Source organism: Eublepharis macularius, chromosome 8 (genome assembly GCF_028583425.1).
Source record: "Eublepharis macularius isolate TG4126 chromosome 8, MPM_Emac_v1.0, whole genome shotgun sequence".
In the NCBI taxonomy this organism is placed as follows: domain Eukaryota; kingdom Metazoa; phylum Chordata; class Lepidosauria; order Squamata; family Eublepharidae; genus Eublepharis; species Eublepharis macularius.
The window spans coordinates 140,415,220-140,439,603 of record NC_072797.1 but is presented as its reverse complement, the minus strand read 5'-3'; the positions used below and the strand labels follow the sequence as shown (position 1 = coordinate 140,439,603).

Sequence of the window (24,384 nt, the reverse complement as noted above, 5' to 3'; positions counted from 1 at the left end):
TGTCAGACTCCAAACTTCAACTCCGCCAAGAATTCTGTCAATGCCAATTATTGCCTTCTCGCTGGCCAGTCACAGAGAGCAGGGAGCAGCCTGTCAGTCATTCTCCCTTCAGGCAGTATTTCACTCCACTCTCTGGGTGTTGCATTTAGTAAAACTTTAATTTAAAAGTCTATTCCATCACACCATTGCAGAGCTCTGTTGTTCTGGAGGCCAGAGTTTCTGCTTTGAATACACAGCAAATGATGAGGGTTTCAAAAGCACAGGTGATGTTCTTGATTCAGCTGATTCTACTCACTCCCCCACCCCCCACAATATTGTAATGTTGTTATTTTAAGTAAAAGAAAAAAGCAGGGGCGGGGGGACCAGACTAAAAAATATAGAAAACACAGACTCCTATATAAAATGTCATCCTAAATAGCTTGTGCAGATGAGAAGAGGATTTACGTCATACTGCCAAGGATAGCATGTATCAGGGCTTTTTTTCAGCTGGGACGCGGTGAAACAGAGTTCCGGCACCTCTTGAAAATGGTCACATGGCTGGTGGCCCCGCCCCCTGATCTCCAGACAGAGGGGAGTTTAGATTGTCCTCGCGGAGGGCAATCTCAACCACCATGTGACCATTTTCTCCTAGGGCAACCCACTGGGTTCCACCTCCTCTTTTCCCAGAAAAAAAGCCCTGGCATGTACACACAATATGTAACACATAATGATGACATTTAATAATTATTTTTGTTAAGGAAAGCTGAGGGCCAAGAGTGGTGGGAAAGAAAGTGGGGGGGAAGGGTGTGGTTACTGTTCAACTGATCTGTATGCAGGGGATAAAGGGGAGGGTTAAAGGCAAGTACGGGGCTTACACTGAATGTGTTCTGCACTTCAGCTGTCTTAACTGCTTAAAGAAAAAAACATTGGGGTATATGTGCAGGGAGAAAACCCACAGAAAACCTGGGAGGAGAAATCATTTCTACAGTAGAGGCAGCCTTTCACCAGACAAAACTTGAAAGAGTACGGGAAGCAATCTGAGGACTGAAACTAGGTATTTTGACTACGTGGAATATCCCCAAGTGGTTCAATGGTAAGTATCAGGCCTTTTTTAAGGGTTTGGAAAAACAGTCAAAATTGTATATATCTTGTCTTTAGAGAACAGCATTATGGAAAATTAATGTATCACCAACATTTATTTTTCTGTTACTACCTCTTCCTACTGAAAAACTAAAGTTTTAATCTGACCAGCTTTCTAGGAGGGAGGCTTGCTAGGAGAAAGCAAAGTGCAATGAGAAAGATCCAATTAAACGTGACCTGGAAACACCAATTATTATAAAATACTATCGTGCATTTCAGCTATTAGCTCTAGCTTATAGGCTTACTTCTGAAAGGCCTCTTGCTCTGCATAACATTGACCTAAACCGAGCAACGCATGCCATTATGTGCTTTGTGTTGGCAAGAAGTAAGATATAAAGGCTTAAATCCTGCGGAAAATCTCCAGTGACAGAATGGAACGGAACTTCCTTGCCTCTTTCTCCCGCTACGACCCCAAATACTTCTCGAAACACTGCTCTTGGGAGACAGACAACCCTGCCCCGCCCAGGAATGGCATGAGGGGGGAGCGGGAGGTCGACACTTAGAGGGGAGAATTGGCAAAGTCTCCCCCACCCTGCATCAGCGGAAGTTTACTGCTAGATCCAACCTGCTGTAGCAGAAACACTGTCTCTCCCTCTCCACCTTTTTTTCCTGGATCCAACCTACTGGCTATTCTGTAAGAAAAAGAACCATTTGTCTACTGAAAATATGGGAGGATAAAAAGTAAACTATTTTCTCATTTGTCTCCTCAGAGGAGACAACTAGATATGCTGGCAGGAGAAATGTAAACAGGTCTCCAGCTTTTCATAACAGCTACAGAGGTAGAAAACTTGCTTTCCACATTCAGTCCTTAGTGTCTCCAGGCAGCTGGAAACAGGGTTGTACACCCGGGAGATCTTCGGGGGGTTGCCAACTCTAGCTGGTAAACATTTTTCTTTGTCTGGAAAACTAAAGCTACTGCCAGTCAGGACAGACTGTAACTGAGACAGATGGACCAATAAACATAGTTGGTATAAGCATTTTGGAAATGAAAAGTAAATTTCAAAGATGCACATACAGAATTTATTTAATTTCATTTCCGTTTAGAATGGAACTGTGGTGCTCTCTGGACAATTTCCCTAATTATGGATCTCAAATGTCACACTTGGTCCCAAGAGGCATGCATTCTTCTCCTAATACCTTCTGAAAATATAACGTGCATGAGTGCTAGTTTCTTACACATTTGGTGGCATTGTGTGAAAAATCTAACTTACTGGGGAAATACAGAATCAAGATTTTACTGATTATTGGATAAAGGCTTCTGGTGTTATCCGAAAGATTTAATACATTTTGATCCCTCCCTTCCTCCAACTCTGGACAAGTTACACTAATTTTAGCCTCACAACATTCCTGTGTGGTAGGTTAGGCTGAGAGCGACTGGCCCAAGCCAGCTTCCACGGCAGAGTGCGGAAATGAGCTTGGACCTCCTGGACGCTAGCCCAATGACACCACTCTTGCTGGCCGTGGGTCAACCAAAAACGGACAGCTGCCAAAAAGGTTATCCTAGTTGGACTGAAGATCCTGCCCACTCCAGGTTAGTTCACCAGGAAGTTGTCACTTCTCACTCTAGCAGTATTGTAAACATGCTTTTACTTCAGTTCAGTGTTCTGTTCTATATAGCTTAATCTCTATAAATCTGGGCTTCAAGTGTGATGCAGTTAAAGGATGAGGAATGGAGAAGAGACGAGTCTACTCTGGGGTGCCTCATTCTCTACAGAGGTGATCCTCCTATTCTCTATTCATAGACCTCTGGGCAGGGCTTTTTTCTGGGAAAAGAGGTGGTGGAACTCAGTGGGTTGCCCTCGGAGAAAATGGTCACATGGCTGGTGGCCCCGCCCCATGATCTCCAGACAGAGGGGAGTTGAGATTGCCCTCCGAGCCACTCAGGGGGCGGGGCCACCAGCCATGTGACCATTTTCAAGAGGTGCTGGAACTCCGTTCCACTGCGTTCCAGCTGAAAAAAAGCCCTGCCTCTGGGACTGGGCAAGACATTCCAGCTGTTCCTCAAAGAGTGCTTTAAGTTGAAAAAAACGCCTGGAAGGAGTTTGCTTCCGTCTCAGAGTAGCTGGAGCCAGACTAGGGTTGCCAGCCTCCAGGTGGTAGCTGGAGATCTCCCAGAATTACAACTAATCTCCAGGCCACAGAGGTAGGGATTAGGTAGGGATTGTCTGAACTCTGTCTGAACTCCTGCTGTTGCCCTGGAAACCCCAACCTAAGCGGATAGGCAGGTCTTCCTTTCAAGTGTGGAGCTCCAAATTTCTTACAACAAGGGAGCAAAGAGCAGGGGGGAGGGGGGCTCCCAGCTCTGACTTTGCAGACAGTGGAGAGACAGTTGTTGTTGTGATTTTGATAGAGAGAGTGCATTGGAGCTTGAACTTTCATTGTGTGTGGTGGGATAGGGATCTACCCCTTCAAGATCCAGGGCTGCTGCCAATCTCTAGGGCCAAGCTATTATTTATTATTGGTACCTTTTCTGCTGCCTGCTCAGGTCAAGTTTCTGGGAGTGGAGCAGTAGGGATCTTGACTTGGATGATGGCTGGAGGAGAGCCTGCTGGCCCCCATGAATAGCCAACCACGAACATGTTCGTAAACAGGGCCCTGTTCGTGGTTGTTCGTGAGTCCCTGTTCATGGATGGCAACAAAAAACGAACATCATGTTCATGTTTTTTTCTGTTCGTGCCCATCTCTAATTCTGACACTGTGTGGTGGGCACAGCAACAAAATGGCTGCTCCAGGAAGCAGAGCCAGCCACAAAATGGCTGCTACTTCTTACCTTCAGTCACACAATGAAGATTCTTGTGCTGTGGAGGCAGTTTCAGCCAAAGCAATATTTTTAAAAATCTTCATGGCCAATCAATATTCTAATGGCCCATTAGAAGCCATGCTTTGCAAAAGCCCCACCTGGTCCCACCCACTGTCTAAAAATATTTATTTATTTATTTTTATTTTTAACCTGCCCTCCCCACAAGCGGGCTCAGGGCAAGGTACAACATTGATTAAAATACAACTTAATACAATCAATTATAAAAACAGATAAAATACTGTGCCTTCGGGGCAACCAGTGGGAGTGGACTCTCCAAATACCTGGCAGGCACCAGGAAAGCTGTCAGCGGGCACAGCTTTTGGGGACCCCTGGGCTAGAGTGTCAGACTAGGACCTGTGAGGCCCATTTTAAATCCTCACTGGGCCATGATGCTCACTGGGTAATCGTGGGCCAGCCGCTCTCTCCCATTATAAACTACTTCTCAGGAGGACTACTGTGAGCATAAAATGGAGAGAGGAGAGCCACATATCCCTCAGACTCCTAGGAAGGAGGACGGGATCGAAACGTAGAGAAGGAAAAAAGCAGAATTGTGTGAGTCCATTTGAAGAGCAGCAAGGATTCGTCTGGACACAGAAGAAGCCCTCATTTCTTAAGCAGCATTCAGAGCTTTCATGAAATCAAAAGGGCTTTGCCTACACCCTGAAACCATGCAACTGTTTCCTCAGTTACTTCCTTCAGATACTAACAAGCAGGGCTTTTTTTCAGCAGGAACGTGGTGGAACGGAGTTCCAAAACCTCTTGAAAATGGTCACATGGCCGGTGGCCCCGCCCCCTGATCTCCAGACAGAGGGGAGTTTAGCTTGCCCTCCGCGCTGCTGAGCGAAGGGCAATCTAAACTCCCCTCTGCCTGGAAATCAGGGGGCGGGGACACCAGCCATGTGATCATTTTCTCCGAGGGCAACCCACTGAGTTCCACCACCTCTTTTTCCAGAAAAAAAGCCCTGCTAACAAGCAATGCTGGGGCAGGTTCCCTTTGTTTGCAAAACTAACAGCAGGCTCATATTTACAAGGAGTCTTGCCACAGCAAAAACCAGGACTCCTCCAAGGCAAATGCAAATGTTACAACGGAAGCAATCTTGTAAAAATGCACCACACCCCTCATTAATCATTACCTGTGGGATATCTGCGCTCAGGTTTCCATCCGCCCACACCTCAGAAATATCCGAGTTCATCATTGTCGGTTTCACTGCAATTGTCGGCTTCGAGTAAGGCAAGGAAGTCACACCTTCATCTTCCAGAGGGTCAGGTTTGGCTCGGATTCCACGCAGGTCCTGCGAAAGTTCGCTGCTGCTTCCCAGGTCGAGGGGGGATGCCTGCAGCTGGTGAAAGTGTCGGGGACCGAAGCAATTTTTGCAGGAGCCAGGCTTCCAGATGTGTTCCACAAAGTCACTGCACACAGACATTTTCAAGCCCTCTCACTTCACTTTGACGGCCCTCTGGATCTTGCACACAGAGCGATGCTGTTCATTCTGCGGCCCCTTCCTCTATGCAGTTGGTCTGAACTCTTTGGTTTGCCCTATAACCGAGTTATCTGCAAAGACACAAGGCAGCATGGCTATTAAATGCAGACTCAAAAACATGCGGAAGCGCTTTATGCGATTGCCCTTCTATCTCTCTGAACTGCCCCACCATCACATAAACACATGAAGCTGCCTTAGGATCTCAAGAGGGCAGGAGACCCCAGCCCATTACTTGCTTTGATACCACAAAATCGAGGCACAGACGACCCTCCTGCAGGTGTCTTAGAATGCCCCCCACCACCACCACAGGGCCCGTCCTACAGTATTAAGAAGCCAGTCCACTCAGACTGGCCTCAGCTCTTCAGGGCCTCTTCACATCTCCTAACTGAAGATGCTGGGAACTGAACCTCTTCCACTAAGCCACAGCCAAGGCAACCAACATTGTTTAAGGGGGTGTTTTGTATGCATTTTAGGACACAATTTGAACAATGAGATATTTTTTTACACATGGGTTTCCGTCCCTCCAAATATGCAGAACTTTCAGCCCCCTTCTGAAATGGCCTCGTCGCAAGGCTTGCACCATTGACACGAGGTCAGGACTTCAGGATTAGAAATAGGGATGAGCAGGACTTTTTTTCAGCTGGAACGTGGTGGAACGGAGTTCCAGCACCTCTTGAAAATGGTCACATGGCCGGTGGCCCCGCCCCCTGATCTCCAGACAGAGGGGAGTTTAGATCGCCCTCCGCGCCACTGGCGCGGAGGGCAATCTAAACTCCCCTCTGTCTGGAAATCAGGGGGCGGGGCCACTGGCCATGTGACCATTTTTGCTGAGGGCGATTTAAACTTTAACCCCCCCCCTCCTTGTTCCAGCTGATCCAAAGTGACGTCATTGTGCGGTCCCGAGTTCCACCATCTCTTTTTCCAGAAAAAAAGCCCTGCCCTTAATTAAAAAGGCTTTTACATAACAAATAGAAATTATATACTGAGCAATCCACAACAAAGTTAAGCACTTTAAATCATATTCAACACAGTTAACTATCCTGTTGAAATTAATGGTACCTAAAAGTGCCTGACTGGATTTTGCCATATTCACAAACACACACAGACACACAGTTCCCCAGTATTCCATTACTCTTGTATGTGACCATGAAACAGAATCCACTAGAAGGGTCTACTGACCGAAAGAAGCTTAATTCTCAATGGTTCCCTTAAGATCTATAGGATAAGTAGGGTTACCAGTTCCCCGGTGGGAGCAGGGGATCCTCTGCTCCCAGCTTCATCCCCCCGCCACCACTCACCTGGCCAGTTGGGGACGGGACAGGACGGGGAATGGGCCCAAGAGCTCTGCAAAACACCCACGCATGGGGACTTCACTTCCTTGTCGTGCTGGGAATGACAAGGAAGATCTCCAGAGCAAGCGGGCGCATGTTCCGGAGTTCCCGGGCCCATTCCTCCTGCCAGCTAGGCGAGTAATACTGTCCAACCAAAGTGAAATACTCTGAAGTCACATTGATTTTAGGGTGAAAGACTGAAGTAGGCACTTACGTTCCCTACTGAAATCAAAGGGCTTCATTGTGCTTAACTATGGCTGGATCACGCCCCAAACGTTAGGATTATTTTTACAATACATTCCACCACAATGACCTTCAACAATGAGCAGTTGGAATTTACAAGGTTTGTTGATAACTTGGAGATAAGCTTCTCTAGGTTTTTCCCTACCCCTACATATTTCATCCCATGACCTGGTCATTCTGCCCCCGCAAATTAAGTGGGAAAGTGAGCAATGGGTGGGGGCATTTGAAGAAACAGTTGTTTTATGAATTTGACAAACATGAACAACTGCCACACAAGGAGGCCAGTTGATCTATAAGTCAAATCATTCCACCACAACTTATGATCTCTCTCTGTGCCATATCTAACAACATCCCCATTACGACCAGTACCTATTGTCACCACTCACATGGCAGATGAAAACCATTTTTTAAAACTAAGATTTCAAAATCTTAAATTAGACTTCTAAAACTTTTGCTTAAATCATCAGCTGTAATAGATGTTCTTTAAAAATATGTCCTTGCTTAATGTGGACACTGAACTCAGTATCGAGATTCAAGTCCAGTAGCGCTTAAAGACATCTTTAAGGTGCAAGTGGGCTCGAATCTTGCTGTGCTGTTGCTGACAAACACAGCTACCCACTCGAAACTAACTGGATTCAACATAATATCTTATGGTGTGAACTTACCTCTCAAAGCTGAATGTGGCATGTGATTCCCCTTAGGGGCAAAAGTGATTTTTTACTGATACTGTCTGTATCGCAGGGCTCAAAGTAGAATAGGGGAGGCACCATTTGAGCCACTTTCTTATCAGTGTTCCATACGGGCTTACCTTCACCCCTAGTGACCATGAACGATGCCATCAACTATGGGACACACCACCAAGGCTCTGAGAGAACCCAGCTGGAGCGGACTTTCCCACCTTTTCTGTGGCTCCTTAATGATCTGTATGAGAAGAAGGCTGAATCAGGAAATTCATGTCCTCTGCTCCTACAGAAATGATCTGAGAGAATTCTGCCATTTTACTGTGGAGTATTACCAAAAGTGGCATACGAATGCACCGAAACAATAGAAGGGGGTGCAGAGTTGGAAAGCTGGCTTTATTATCTGTCCAAGAACACACTTGGTGGGCATGGGTGGGGTGGAGCAGGATATGACTTTTAACCCAAGTATTAGGGACACATTATTATATTTATGAATCATCTCTTTTTCCGAGGGCACCTGAGACAGTGAACCACAATTAAAAAATAAAAATACAGTTCCACAAAACCATAAAACCATTCATCTTTCCATATCCACCATATCTATCACATTGTAAGATTGGGTTGTCAGCCCCCCGGGGGGGGGGGGAGATCCCCTGCTCCGGGCCTCTGTCCCTGCCACGACACACCTAGCGGGTGGGGAGAAAAGGCAGGGGAACACGTCTCCTGGGGAGCACTCCCGGTGCGGTGGGACAACGTCACTCCCAAGAGTGATGCCATCACGCAGGCCCCAGGAGCGCTCCCATACTTTGCACTAAGCCAATCTGGCCCCAAACAGGCCAATTCTTTAAGAACTGGCTCGGTGTGAAGAGCGGGCGCCCTCCCAGGGCCTGCGTGATGATGTCACTCCCAGAAGAGTAAGAAGGTAAGCAACTAGGTGTCCCCCCCTCCCACCAGGAGGGAAAAAAGTACCCTATTGTAAGCCTTTTCTTCCTACAAAGAGCTACGTGCAGAGTACAAGTTTCTTCTTTTCTAATTTCATCATCACAACAACCTTGAGAGGGAGAGAGAGAGAATGATTGGCCCAAGGTAGCAAGCAGAAATTTTAGAGAAAACAGGAGGGGGGAGAGTTGTGGAGGGACTGCCAATTTTTTTTTCAATTTTTCTTTATGGAATGATGAGGTAAGGGGGGAGCCCTATGAAACAATTAGTCTTTCTGAAAATAAAATCAGTAAAATGCTTTTTCAAACAAGGTTTTACTGAACATGCTTACCAAGAATTGTGGAATATGAAGACTTTTATGTAAGACCAGGGCTTTTTTTCTGGGAAAAGAGGTGGTGGAACTCAGTGGGTTGCCCTCGGAGAAAATGGTCACATGGCTGGTGGCCCCGCCCTCTGATCTCCAGACAGAGGGGAGTTGAGATGGCCCTCCGCGCCACCAAGCAATCTCAACTCCCCTCTGTCTGGAGATGAGGGGGCGGGGCCACCAGCCATGTGACCATTTTCAAGAGGTTCCGGAACTCCGTTCCACCGCGCTCCTGCTGAAAAAAAGCCCCGTGTAAGACAATCAATAGATTAGATAATGGTAATTCCTGGTGTACTGGAGACGTATTCAAAATATTTTCAAAGCTCTCAGTTGCCCTGGAGGAAGACAAGTTTATAAATATTTTAAATAATTCAAATTACTAAGATATATTTATTGTTTGAATGAGAATAGTTTTGCCCATGGTTATGCTGCGTGTATGATAATATGCTAGCGAAGATGCCTGGTTATTCAATGCAGTCTAACTCAGTATCCAAACCTGCTGAACAACCCTCAACACAGGGGCCATACAAAGACTAAGCCCAAGTAACGGCCTATTTGTGTTTTGCTACAAAACGTATGGTTCTATTTTTGTCCCTCCTCTCCCTGTACTTCTCAGGTAGCAAAATGCATGGTATATTTTCTTAAGTAGCATAATGCAAAGCAGTTGGCTCTCTTTGGTGGGTTCTGTTCACACAAATAGTGCAATCCTGTGCAGAGAAGATTATAGGAATCAGTGGACTTAGGATGGAGTAATTCTAACACTGAATTGATTTTCAGTGCAGTCACAATTTTAAATGTCATAAATATGCCAAACATCACAATTTTATATACTGACAAAGTTGTGGATAATGAATTTTATGTTCTTAAAGCAGTAAAGTTTATATTTGATAAAAAAGTAAGTATTGCATATATTTCCATTTTCTCTCAAATTCCATTTTTTCTTTAAAAAAAATAACTGTGGCTTCATAGTTTCAGGTGGGTAGCCATGTTGGTGTGTAGCAGAAGAGCAAGATTTGGGCCCAGTAGCACCACAGAGATCAACCAAATTTCCAGGGTGTGAGCTTTTGAGAGCCGAAGCTCCCTTCGTCTGATGAAGGTTTGATTGATTCTCGAAAGCTCACACCCATTAGTCTCTATGGTGCTACGGGGCCCGAATCTTGTGGCTTCATAGAAACACAGAGCTGGAAGGGACCAAAGGGTGAGCCATCTAGTTCAACCCCCTGCACAATGCAGGAAATTCCCAGTTACCTCCCCCCTACTCCCCCAGTGACCCCTGCTTTATGCTCAGAGGAAAGCAAAAAAACCCTCCTGGATCCCTGACCAATGTGGCCTGGAGCAAAATTCCTCCCTGACCCCAAAAGTGACAATCACCCCTGGGCATGCAAGAAAGGGACACGAGAGCCGAGTGCCAGCTCACCTCAGCCTGCCCCCCCTCACAATCTGCCTAAATTCCGACTGGTCCAACCCTCTGGGGCAAGAGAAAACAACTCTGTTCCATCCTCTGTGCGACAGCCCTTCAAAGAATTGAAGACGACTATCACCTCTGTAGGGTTACCAGGTCTCTATACCCTCCTGGCAGGGGGAAACAGGGCTTTTTTTCAGCGGGAACGCGGTGGAACGGAGTTCTGGAACCTCTTGAAAATGGTCACATGGCTGGTGGCCCCGCCCCTTGATCTCCAGACAGAGGGGAGTTGAGATTGCCCTATGCGCCGCTTGGCAATCTCAACTCCCCTCTGTCTGGAGATCAGGGGACGGGGCCACCAGCCATGTGACCATTTTCTCCGAGGGCAACCCACTGAGTTCCACCACCTCTTTTCCCAGGAAAAAAGCCCTGGGGGGAAAGGGACCTGGTACTTACCGGGAAGGTATTCTTCCTAGTGGGTCCAATTCTGAAAATCGGCCCAAAAGGAAGTGTGGGAGCACTCCCGGGGCCAGCTCAATGACATCATTTCCGGAAGCGCCGTTGTTGCGCCTTCAAGGAGCGTGCGCACCAAGTGAGTTCCTGTGGTGCCTGTTGGTGTTGAGTGATCACCAGGTGACCTGCAACTTCCAGCGGGCAAGCAGGCAAACCCCCAGGAGATTGTCTGCCACAGGCAGGCATCTTGGATCTCTACCTCTCAGACATCTCTTCTCCAGGCAAAATATGCCCAGCTCCTTCAACCTTTCCTCATAGGGGTTGGTCTCCAGAACCCTCACCATCTTTTTTGCCTTTCTGTTTTAATATAATTTAAAAATATAATATAATTTAAAAACTGTTTTAATAAAATTTCTATGGTAATGTTTTTATTAAACTGTAATCCGCCCTGAGCCTGCCTGTGTAGGGAGGGCGGAATATAAATCGTAAATATAAATATAAATAAAATAAATTCCAGCTTGTCAACATCCTTCTTAAAATGTGGTGCCCAAAACTGAACACAGTGAGATCTGACCAGAGCAAAGTGATACCATCGCTTTGCATGACCTGGACACTATACTTCTGAGGATACCGCCTAAAATTACATTTGCCCTTTTAGCCACTACAGCACTGTTTATGGTCTACTAAGACCCCGAGAACCTTTTCGCACATACTACTGCCAAGACAAATCTCCCCCATCCTATAACTATGCATTGGATTTTTCCTATCTAAATGCAGAACAACATTTACATCTGTTGACATTCATTTTGTTAGTTTTAGCCCCGTTTCCCAGCCTGGTTAGATAACTCTGAATCTTGCTTCTGTCTTCTACCGTATTTGTTACCCTTCCCAATTTAGTATCATCAGCAAATTTAATGAGCATTCCTTCTATTCCTTCACCCAAGTCATTTATAAAGACACTGCATAACACGTGGCCCAGGATAGATCTCTGAGGCGCTCATCCAAGAGGATGAGAAACCATTTACGAGCTCTCTTTGGGTGCGATCTGCCAATGAGCTACAAATCCACCTAACAGCATAGGTTCCAAACTATATTTTACCATCTTATCCACAAGAATATCATGTAGAACCATATCAAAAACCTTACTGAAATTAAGATAAACTATGGCCACAGCATTCCCTGACCCAAGCACTAGTTCTCAAAAAAGGAGATAAGGTTAGTCTGACATGACTTGTTCTTGAGGAAACCTTGCTGGCTTATTCCATTACTCAAGGTGAAATGTGAAGAACTGCATAGGCGATCCCCTGAAGGAGCTTAAGGCGTAACGTGTTAGGGATCAAAAAAACCTTAATAAACTCTTCCACCTTGCACCGGGTTGTTCCTTCTTAGTGATCCCAGACATCTTTTCTAAATACTGAAGGACTGACTGTTTGATGGTTTGTTTTAAAACCTTTCCAGGTATGGAAGTCAAGTTGCCTGGATCCTCCTTTTTCCCTTTCTTGAATACGGGGACAACATTTGCCCGCCTTCAACCTTTTGCCACCTCACTCATTCTCAACGATGATAGACTAGGCTTGCCAGTCCCCCGGTGGGGGTGGAGGATCCCCCAGCCTCTGCCCCACCCCACCCCCCGCCACCTCTCACCTGGTCACAGACCTACACTCTGGTTCCAATCCAATAATCAGCAATTAAAATTCAATGATCAATGCCATAAACAGACAATATGATCAATATAGCATGAATAGGACAATAGAGCCCCTGAGGATGGGCGGTTTATAAATCGATATAATAATAATGATGATAATAATGATGATGACTCTTTAGAATTATTAAAATTATGACTATTTAGAACACTCTCACAGTGCCACTCTAAGAACACTTTCCTAGGGGTAAGCCCTATTGAGCTGACCAGTAGGACTCTGTGTTCCCATAATCGTCTACTTCTCCACTGCTTAAAGAAATACCACGCTGCCTGAAGAAGCAATGGGGGGATATGATACCATAGAGCCTGCCCTCCGAAGCAGCGATTTCTTCTTTTTTTTTTTTGAAAAATTTTTATTGGGTTAGAATCCATTATTTCCACATTTACATTCAATTTTCCCCAATTTTTTCATCTCTAACCCCCTCCCTTTCCCCCCCCCTTTTTGTTGACTTCCAACAGCTTTCCAACCCTTTGTCCCCTTTCCCTTACTTTTATTAGCTTCCTCTATCTAAAACAAATATATATTCTCCATTATTCTAAGCAGTACATCCTTAACTATTTTTAACATTATATGCCCAAACTGTAAGCCTTTGTTTCTATCTTAGATAAACAATTTATCCCAATTTTTCAATTTCAGGTATTTCTATATATCATAAACCATATAGATCATACATTCGTTTATATCAAACAATTTGACTTATTCTCTATATATATTACTCATTCTATCTTTTTATAATAGTTCTATATATCTCTCCTCACGTAGTCAATCAATTTGACCCATCTATATCTTCAGACATTCAGTTTGGTACAAAACTTGTCAGAAAAAAAAGAAAATATTGTTAGTTAATCGCTCCTTATATTTAGTCCTTATAATTAATTATTTTCTCTATGTTCTGTTTGTTAACCTATATATATCTATATATATGTCAATCTATTAATCTGACTGCTTATTAATTCACATTTATCTCTTCTCCCCCCGGTAAAGTCTCCCCCCTCTACTTCAATACTTCAGTAGTTCTCAAACTGCCACAGTTTTCCTCCCACCTCCCATTTCTTCTCCAGGTATTGTTTCAGCTTCTCCCAGTCTGTGTTGAACTGCCCTGAGTCCAGATCTCTCAATTTTCTTGTCATCTTGTCCATTTCAGCCATATACAGCAATTTGTAAGTCCAATCTTCAATAGTTGGCACTTCTTGTACTTTCCATTTTTGCGCATACAAAAGTCTAGCTGCTGCTGTCATATAAAATATCAACGTCCTGTGTTGGGCTGGAATTCCCTCCATTCCCAAGTTCAGTAGCAGGAGTTCTGGGTTCTTATTAATTTGAAATTGTAAAATTTCACTCATTTCTCTTATTATTTCCCCCCAGTACTGCCTGGCTACCTCACACGACCACCACATATGATAGAGGGAGCCCTCATGCTTCTTACATTTCCAGCATTTATTAGAAGTATTCAAATTCCCTAGCGCAATCTTCTTTGGTGTCATGTACCAACGATAGATCATTTTATGAATGTTCTCTTTGATATTAATACATGTCGTTGTCTTCATTGTAGTTTTCCACAAGTATTCCCATGCCTCCATTGTTATTTCTTTATTAAAGTTTATAGCCCATTTCACCATTTGTGTTTTAACTATCTCATCCTCGGTATACCACTTCAACAGTACTTGGTATACCTTGGATATTCTTTTCTTATCTTCTTTAAGAAGGGTCTGCTCTAGTTCCGAATTCTCTATTCGTATACCTCCCTTTACAGAGTCCGAATTATATAAGTCTCTGATCTGTCTATACTGGAACCAATCGTAGTTAGGTGATAGTTCCTCTTGTGTCTTTATTCTAAGTTTGGATGCTTCAGTTTTAGTTATTTCTTTATACGTTAAACATTGTTGTTCATTATCAACAGCTCTCGGGTCTATCACCTCATATGGAACCACCCACAAAGGGGTTCCTTCTTGTAGATAAATTCTGTACTTCTTCCAGATTATATATAGACTTCTCCGAACAAAGTGATGCAGGAACATCGAGTTGACCTTTACTTTGTCATGCCATAAATATGCGTGCCATCCAAATATTTTTTTATATCCCTCTAGGGCTAATAGTTTCTTGTTCTTTAATGTCATCCATTCTTTCAACCAAACTAGGCAGATTGCATCATGATAAAGTCTCAGATTGGGCAGTTGCATTCCGCCTCTTTCCTTTGCATCTTGTAAAACTTTCACTTTCACTCGAGGCTTCTTGCCTGCCCAAACAAAATCTGATATTTTCCTCTGCCATTTTTCAAATTGTTTGGAGTCTCTGATGATTGGTATTGTCTGTAGCAAAAACATTACTCTTGGTAACACATTCATCTTAACTGCTGCAATCCTACCCAACCATGACAAATTCAATCTATTCCATTTAATCAAGTCTCTCTCTATCTGAGTCCATAGTTTTTCATAATTGTTTTTGAATAGATCTATGTTCTTTGCAGTTAATTCGACTCCCAAATATTTCACTTTACTTGTTACTTCACAATCCGTTGTTTCCATTAACAATTGTTGTTTCTGCTTAGTCATATTTTTGCATAATATCTTTGACTTCTTTTTGTTAATGAAGAAACCTGCCAAGTCTCCAAACTCCTTGATCTTATCTATCACTCTTGGCATGTTCTCCAATGGGTCCTCTACAATTAACATTATGTCATCCGCAAATGCTCTGACCTTGTATGAATAGTCCTTTATTTTTATTCCACGAATTTCATCATCTTGACGTATTTGTATCATCAGAATCTCCAATACTAAAATGAACAACAATGGAGATAACGGGCAACCTTGTCTTGTTCCTTTACTTATCGTCAATTTCTTGGTCAATTCATCATTCACCACAATTGCTGCAGTCTGGTCTCTATAAATTTCCTTAATTGCTCTGATGAATCTTTCTCCCAATTGTAGCTTTTCCATAGTGGCAAACATAAAGTCCCAGTTTAAATTGTCAAACGCTTTTTCAGCGTCAACAAAGAAGAAACCAACCTCTTTGTCACAACGCTTGTCATAATATTCAATAGCATTGATCACTGTCCTTAAGTTGTCTCTTATTTGTCTGTCTGGCAAAAAGCCTGCTTGTTCCTCCTCTATGACTTCCGAGAGCCACCCCTTCAATCTCTCCGCCAATATCTTCGCAAAAATTTTGTAGTCATTGTTGAGTAGCGATATAGGTCTATAATTTTTCACATTAGTCAGGTCTTGGCCCTCTTTTGGGATCAATGATATATTCGCTTCACTCCAAGTTTCTGGAATCCTTTGATCCCTTAAAACCCCATTCATCACCTCTTTTAGGAATGGTGCCAGTTCATTAGCCATTGTCTTATAGAATTTAGCCGTAAGCCCATCTGGCCCTGGCGCCTTTCCTAGATTTGCAGATTGTATTGCCTTACTTATTTCCTCGTCAGTTACTTCACTATTCAACTTATTTCTCCAAGCTTCCGAGATTTCTGGAAGTTTGGTTTTCTCCAAATATGACGCTATTGATTCTTTGTTTACTTCTTTTTTATTATACAGCTTAGCGTAAAATTTATAAAAGGCTCTACTAATGGTAGCCTGCTCCAAATACGTTTTGTTATCTTCGCAAATTTTATTTATTATCTTCTTTTCCCTTTTCTTCTTCAATTGCCATGCCAGGTACTTCCCAGGTTTATTAGCACCCTCAAACGCTTTTTGATTCAGTCTTTTGAGATTCCACTCCAATTCTTTATTGCTCATTGCTGTTAGCTGTTCTTGAAGTATTTTAATTTCCTGGTATACCTTCTTTTTCCCTGGTCTCTTTTTTAGCTGTGTTTCTTTGGCTTTTATTTTCTCCTCAATCTCTTGTCTTTTCTCCTCTTTCTTCTTTCTTGCTCTACCATTTAAGTCCATTAGTATGCCCCTTACAACCGCCTTGTAAGCATCCCAAACTTTATTGGTTGGTACTTCTTTATTCACGTTGTATTGTATAAAAAACTTTGTCTCTCTTCTCAGTATTTCCATATTCTCTCTTTCCTGTAACAAGTCCTCATTTATTCTCCATGCTTTCCTTTTTCTCTTTTTTCCAAATTTCCACATAATTGGGTTGTGATCTGAGCCTACCATAGGCATTATTTCTACCTCCTTAGTCCATAATGCTAAGTCTTTTGAGGCCCAGATCATATCAATTCTTGATAATGTAGAATGCCTTGCAGAATAAAAAGTAAACTGTCTGCTTTTAGGATATTCTCTCCTCCATACATCTTCAAGAGTCTCTTGTTGAATCAACTCAAAAAAAAGCTTTGGTAATAGTCCTCTTTTCTTTTGTGCCGTTGTAGTCTTTTTGTCTAGTTCCAAGTCTGTCACTCCATTGAAGTCTCCAGCAAGAATTATCTGGTCGTATGCAAGATCGTCTAAATGCTTCCTTAAATCCTCAAAGAAGCTTTCTTTTGCACCGTTAGGTGCATAAAGTCCGACTACCAACACTCTCTTTAAATTCCAAATACATTCCACTGCTACAAATCTAGCTTCCACATCTCTCATAACAAATTTTGGCTGTAGCTCCTCTTTTATGTACAACACCACTCCTCTTTTTTTCTTGTTGGAGGCCGCTACATATTCTTTGCCCAATTTTCCAGATTTTAAATATTTTACATCCTGCTTTCTGATATGGGTCTCTTGCAAACAAACAATGTCACATTTTTGTTTTAGTAGCCAGTGAAAAGTATTTTTCCTCTTATTCGGTGAGTTTAGTCCATTTACATTCCAAGATAATACTTTACACTCCATACTCATGATCTTGTTGGTAAGTCTTTTTCATTGTCCTTAATAAATCGCTCCATCTCTCGCTCAGATCTGATGCGTTTTTTGGCCCCTCCAAACTCAAAGGACACTCCTTCCGGTAACTCCCATCTGTACCTGATTTTCATGTCCTTCAAAATCTGAATTAGCACTTTATATTTTTTCCGGTCCAGTAACACTGATCTGGGCAGTTCCTTCATTATAATAATCGTCTTGCCATCAATCTCCAATGGATCTTGAAACTGTTTTGTCACAATCCTCTCTTTCATATTTCGTGTTGTAAACTGCACAATCACATCTCTTGGTAGTTTCCTCTGGGTTGCTATTCTCGAATTCACACGGTATGCCACATCTAGGATAGCCACAACTTCCTCCTCCTCCTTCCCCAGGTACTCAGCCAACACCTCAGTCATCTGTTCTTGCGCTGACTTTCCTTCCACTTCTGGCAAGCCACGAAAACGTAGCTGCTTCTCCATATGTTTAGTTTCTGCAACTGACATTCTCCCCTTCACCAATCTCATCTCTGTTTGTTGCGTGTCTGCTAAATTCTCCATCGCGTCTTCTACTGTTTTAACTCTCTGCTGCGTTCCTTGTAATTCACTTCGTATTGTTTCCATACCTTTTTTCACTTCTGACAGCTCCGATTTTACTGTCTGTGTAACCTCTTTAACCTCTTTTATCAGCTCCAATTTCGTGTCCTTAAGTTCTTTAATCATATCTAAAAGTTTTTTGTCCAGGTTTTTATCCAGGTTTTCTATTGCCGATTGCCACTCTTTTTTTGACATCGTGGGGCTTGCTTTAGCTCGCTCCCACGAATCCGCTCTCTTCCTTAACTCCGTGGCGTAAAATTTAACGTTTTTCTATTTTAAATGTCCCGGTCTTCTTATAGAAATTAAGTTTTAAAGAGTCCAAAATGTCGGGCGTCTTTTCTCTATGGTTTCTCTATGATTTTGTAATCCAAGATGGCCTACTTCCTCTTCCGCTGAAGCCGCGACCCTTCCCCTTTCAAAAATGGCGATTCCCTACTTCCTGCCCTCCAGCAAGGGCCGCTTCTCTCCAGCCACTCTATTGTTATTACGCACTTCCTGTCTCCCGTCTTCCCACAGCAGATCTCGCGATGGTGTCTTTTTCTCACAGCTCCAAAGCCACAGGTATTCAAAACAATAGTCTCATTTCTTTAATAACTTCTTTAAACTTAGTCTCTTTTTAAATTCGATTCCTGCCGAGTCTTCCCCTCCTTTTCACTAGTCTGTTGCAGTTTAAAAATCTACTTTTTTTCCTCTCTGTTTTTATCAATCTGTCCCGTCTCAGAAGATAATGATCTTTACCTTCTCTTCACTTTTCTCGGGTTGTAATCGCTGTTTCGATTTTAAGTTCTCCTCTCAGCTTCTTCCCCCAATCGATGCTTGGGTATGTAGGTCTTATGCCAGCCGAATTGGCCCCAAAACTGCCGCAGAGATTATAGCCGACCCGTCGCAAGGTGGGACCTCAAGGATCGGGGGGAGACTCGCTGTGTAGAGCCCCCCCTCGTCCGAGATCTAGCTCACCCTAGGGTCTTGAGCGTTCTTTGCCTGCTCCCCGCCTGAGAGCAGTCGGCCGCGGGCTATTTTCACCCCGCCGGCCGGTTAAAACGGCAGTCCGGTCAGCTCCGCAAGTGGAGCTGCGTTAGACCTCCATGGATCCCAAACAGGAAGTCCGAAGCAGCGATTTCTTCCAGGGGAACTAATCTCTGTCAGCTTGAGATCAGTTGTAATTCTGGGAGGTCTCCAGGCCCTACCTAGGGGTTGGCTGTCCTCGGTGTTATATCCCCTCCAAATGGCATAAGATATTGCTGTGTGTTGCCCCCCTTTCTCAGGTGGGGCCACCTCTGCAGCCAGCACAACTTTAATCTGTCATCTGCCTATCTTATACACGTGAGCCTTGACCCCATGTTTCATTTAGCACTGGGATGAAAAAATACGGCCTATCCCAGCTGTATTTAGTTCAGGGCTTTTTTTCAGCTGGAACACGGTGGAATGGAATTCTGGCACCTCTTGAAAATGGTCACATGGCCGGTGGCCCCGCCCCCTGATCTCCAGATAGAGGGGAGTTGAGATTGCCCTCCACACCACAGCATGGAGGGCAATCTAAACTCCCCTCTGTCTGGAGATCAGGGGGCGGGGCCACCGGCCATGTGACCATTTTCACCGAGGGCAATTTAAACTTTAAAAAACTCCCCCCTTGTTCCAGCTGACCCAAAGTGACAACATTGTGCGGTCCTGAGTTCCACCACCTCTTTTCCCAGAAAAAAAAGCCCTGGTTGTAACCTTACATGTTTTAACAGTTACAACATCTAACTGCTATGCATGCTCCAGAAATTACAAAACAGGAAAACTGATTTACATCTGCTTGGGGCCTCCCAAAGTGGAGTATAAACTGTATAAATAATAAATACATTAGATACAGTGTTTGAAGCTAAAAATAATCTAACAGTTCATTCAATTATACAAATTCTGCAGCAAAGCAACAATTAGAGCAGGCCATTAATTTTTTTATTCCCCCCTTCTTTCTCATCATCTCCAGCTCAAGAAATAACTGCTTACATTACACTGTGTGGCAATTTTTCCCTTTTTCTTGAGCTGATTTTTCCAGTGTAACATATTCTGGGCACTTCCCAGATTCAGCAAAATATCAGAATAAGCTACACTTTGATTAAAGAAACGGGCATTACATTGCCACAGTTGACAACCATCAGTTGTGATGGTTTACAAAGTTCTTGACAAAACATGGTTGGCTTTTGCCCATTTCACATTAATTTTTTCCTCCAATTAGGCTGTTGATCCACAGTCTAGCAGCTAATTGCTTTAGCTCACTAAATGTTTCTTCCCCCAACAGGGTCAAATTCTCCTTTTGTACCAATAACCGGATCAAAACGAAGAAGAATGAATACAAAAGGATAATAATGGGAAATGTTAATTGCCCTCATTTAAAAAACTAGCCACACTGCTAATCCTAAAAATCACATGATTAACTGGGAAAACTGCATTGTGTTGAGAGAAAGCGAGGAAGAAAAAAACATAATTAACAACCTACCAAAGAAAAACGCCAATAAATGAACTGGAAGACAGATAGAGATCCAGATAGATAATTACATATTTTGAATTACTCCCAATCACTAGCGCAATTACTCTGGAGTAAGGAGCTAAAAAGCTTGAGGCCTTGAACTTTCATGAACAACTTTACAAATAATGAACTACCAACTCTGGACCTGAAGATTTCCCCAGGATTCTGCTTCAGGGAGTCACGTTAGTCTACATTACTGAAGGCTGTCACGAAAGCGCACTTACTGTACTATATCCTGCTCAGCTAAGAGTAAAGCCTTCCTACTAAAGGAAAGAGCCTCTTCCTCTGAAGGAAGTCCACACACGTAGCTAAGCACTGCGGTAGGATACAATCCACTACAGTTTCTAACACAGAGTTTTCTCAGGGGAATGTAACTCAAGGGTAATTTGTTTTGTGTATTTGTGCACTGCCTCTGCACATGGAGGCTCCATTACCTGATGGCTCATAACCACTCAACACTAGTACTGTCTATAAAGATTTGTAAACATTTTCCTAGTAACCAGCATATCCCACGTATCTTTTGTTTCTACAGTTTTAGGTGGGTAGCCGTGTTGGACTGAAGTAAAACAGCAGGATTTGGGTCCAGTGGCACCTTACAGACCAGCAACATTTCCAGGGTGTAAGCTGTCAAGAGCCAGAGCTTTGAAGAAGAGCGTTCTGCCTCTCCAAAGCTTTCAGCTTGGAAATCTTGTTGGTCTTTAAGGTGCCACCGGACTCAAACCCTTTTGTTGTTACAGAATCTTTTCTGATTGTTCATTTCATCTGCTATCAATCACCTGAAGGCAAAATACTTTTCATGGCCAAGTTGAATTTTAACCGGCACCACCTTTGTGCCAAATCTACATAATCATGCTATCACAGCTATTTCAGAGCAGATCATGTAATGAAATCCATATATAACATGTAAATTAATTGTTTTAAAATACTGATTACTCAAAGGGTGGTATGAAATGGATATGCAAGTTACATCCCCCCCCACCCCACTGTTTTATTAAAGCTCACGCTGCATAAAAAACAGATTCCTGATACATTTGGAAGTTTTACCCACCCAGCAGACAAATCGTCTGGAACTACAACTAATCACTCTAAATTTGTTTTAAACTGAAGAAGGACTTTGTAAAGGAACTGAGCCATTAGTATTACTAGATGCATAATCTTCCAGGGAGTTCTCATGTGCCAGTCCCACTGGAATGAATGGAAGGCATGAAAGAGCACACATGTGCTGTTTCGCAGAGTGAAATTTGAGCAGGGTAACTTCCCAGAGGATTGAGCCCAAGCATGCTCCTAGTGGGAAGAGATATCATATGGCTGTACTGTTACATGTAATGCTAGACCTTATCAGTGGAGACAATGTCTGCTATGGAACCTGTTGGACATATATATATATATATCCAACAGGCTTTTATATATATATATATATATATATATATCTTAACATCAAGTCACATCAGTCAACAACAGTTTTATTTTTGTCACTGTAAGTAGCTCCCTACTGATCCAAGAGATACTTTCATTGATGTATTAATTGTTAATTATTACTGCGAACAAAATAAAATACAGGTCCTAATATGTCTTACTGAATTCAATGAGCATGTCAGGCTATATGAAATCAGTGGGGCATTGTGGGAACTAGGCTTTCTCTGCATGGAGGCTACAGTGTGGGAGACTGACAATCGGTAACCGGTTACAAACTTATTGACGTCCATGGACCCAGAAGGGTGTAACTCTATTGGGGGGGGGGGCAATGCAAGTCCAGGAATCAAAACACAACTCACTTATCCAACAAAACCTTGAATATTAAACAGACGGAGCATAATCCAGCCAAGTCTAAGTGTCAAGCACGGTTAAATCCCACTAATTTCAGTGCAAGAGTTTTAAGCACACACTTCTCACTGGTGTGGAAACTGAACTCAGCTTTGGTTGGATCGTGCCCGTTCACTGGGATCACCACACCCGTTCTGAAGGTGAGGGTGTGACACAGGCATCAACAACAACATGACCCTCCAACCCAACAGCAGCCCACATCAGCTGTGTAAAGCTGCTGTAGCACAGCGAGTGGTTAAGTGGCTGGGATGCAAACCAGCACTCCGCTGGTTCAAATCCCACTCCTGCTATGAGATCAGCAGGTGGCCTTGGGCAGGCCATTCCTCTCAGCCCAGCCTCCTATATGTATCCTGACATAACAACTCTGACTTTGTTTACCACTTTCAGTGGCGCACTAATCTGTCTAGAGGAGCAGTATATAAGCAGTTATTCTTATGTACTGTGATCTAGCAGGTACACACCAGCCTCATATTTCTTAGTTCTTGGCAGCCAGCAAAGACCAGATTGCCAAGCTACTGGTGAGCCACCATTAGGTTGCCAACTGGCCTGTAGAAAAATGTCGCATATCTATAATACAAGATTAATGTTTGGAAACGGGCAGTTTAAGCTTTTCAAGATAAAGAGGGGATAATATCACTGGTAAATAACATCCCCTTAAGACTCTATCAAAGGGACAGGATAGTTTTCTCCAGCCCGTTGGCAACCCTCCCTCATACATGAAATTCCTATTTTACACATCAAATCTATATTTGTTATGCCGTATTGAGCTCGGTTGCACAAGTTGTGCGGCAGATGATCTCTTCTGGAGGCAAAGAACAGAAGGGCCGAGGAGCTGAGGAACAGCCTTGCCAACGAGGCTACTAGTTAGCAGCCTTCAGCATTTCCACTAGCCCCTTCACCGTTCGCACGCAAAGACGCACCAGAGTTTGTGAGATGCTCGCATCAGAGAGGACTTTCCAGGGCCGCTGTCTACCTCGACCGGAGTAACCGCCGCACAGACGGCAGCAGGAGCTGAAACCGGCCCGGGTGAAAGACGCAGGACTGGCACCGGCTCCGACGGCGCGCTGGAGCTTCACGGCGGAATTGCCTCTCGCTTTTTAACCCGCTTCTGAGCACCGGCAGCGGACGGCAAAGTCGCGCCGGGCCGGGCCGGCGTCGGGGCGGCTTTTCTGCTTTTGTCAGCAGCCGCCGCCGCCACGTGCTCGTAGCGGGGCGCGCCGGCGGCCCTCCGGCCCCAGGGAAGCGTCCCCACGCGCCCGGGCGACCCGGGTCAGGCGCCTGCCTCGCCGGCCACCTCCCTCGCCAGCCACGGCCCGGCCCTTCCTTCCGCCCGGGCCGGCCGCGCCCGCAGCGCCCAGCGAAGCGCTCCCGCGCCCGCCCAACAAAGAACGCGGGCGGCGGGGGGGGGGGGGGCTGCTCCGGTTCCCTTCTTGAGACTCGGACGCAGCCGGGCTTGCAGGGCCCCCTCAAGGCAACACGTGTGCGCGCGTACACACGCGCAGGGCAGGCCCCAGCGAGAGCACGCTCCGGCGTCCTGCCTTCCCTTGCCATTATGAGGGCGCCTCTCCTGCTCGCCCCCCGCCCCCCCTGCCGCTCTCCGCACGGGCGGCGGCAGAAAGTTTCCGCCCTGCGCTTGAGCCGCCGCGGGGGGCTTTCGGGCAGGAAGCGCCGCCGCGCCGCTCCCGGCCGCCCGCGAATGAATGAATGGGCGGCCGCGCGCCCCCCGCTGCCCGGCCGGCGCCCTTGCGGGGAAGCAGCCGCCCCGGGCCCGCCACGGCGCGGAAGGGGCCGCCGCGTCGCCGCAGCCGCTGCCCGGGCGGGAGGCTCGGAAGGGGCCACGGCCGGGCTGCACACTCACCTCCCAGGCCGCCTCCCGCGCTGCAGCGTCCTTCCTGCCCGGCTTCGGCGGCGGCGGCACCAGGAGCCTCCGCAGCCCGGCCAGCGCGGAGCGCCTGCCCGCCTTGGGTGCGTGTGCAAAGCGGGAGGCTCGCCGGGCTGCGGGCTGCGCCGGCTCCTCCCCCCTCCCCCCCCAACCCCCAGCTCGGAGGAGGGGGGGCGAGTCGCCTGGGCGTGCGGCATGCAGGCAACGCTGCCCGCCCCGGACTCGGCATTGTCGGTACCCCCGCAAGAAAACGGCGCGGGCGCGAGAGCGGGCACCTTAGGAGGCA

General features: G+C 45.0%; 1 protein-coding gene across 2 annotated transcripts in view; it reads right to left on the bottom strand.

The window, feature by feature from the left end:
* Nucleotides 1-24,148, bottom strand: part of PRAG1 (PEAK1 related, kinase-activating pseudokinase 1) — a 72,937-nt gene extending 48,789 nt beyond the window's left edge. Inside the window, exons 1-2 of one of the 2 annotated variants that reach the window (XM_054987372.1) lie at nucleotides 24,075-24,148; nucleotides 5,053-5,471 (exon numbers count right to left, since the gene is read on the bottom strand). In XM_054987372.1, coding sequence (XP_054843347.1) covers nucleotides 5,053-5,343 — 291 coding nt within the window. In that variant the 5' untranslated portion in view covers nucleotides 5,344-5,471; nucleotides 24,075-24,148. Of the gene's footprint in view, nucleotides 1-5,052; nucleotides 5,472-23,136; nucleotides 23,184-24,074 lie in introns of those variants that run through there. The other variant, XM_054987371.1, reaches the window with a different exon arrangement.
* Between the last annotated feature and the right edge of the window lie 236 nt (nucleotides 24,149-24,384).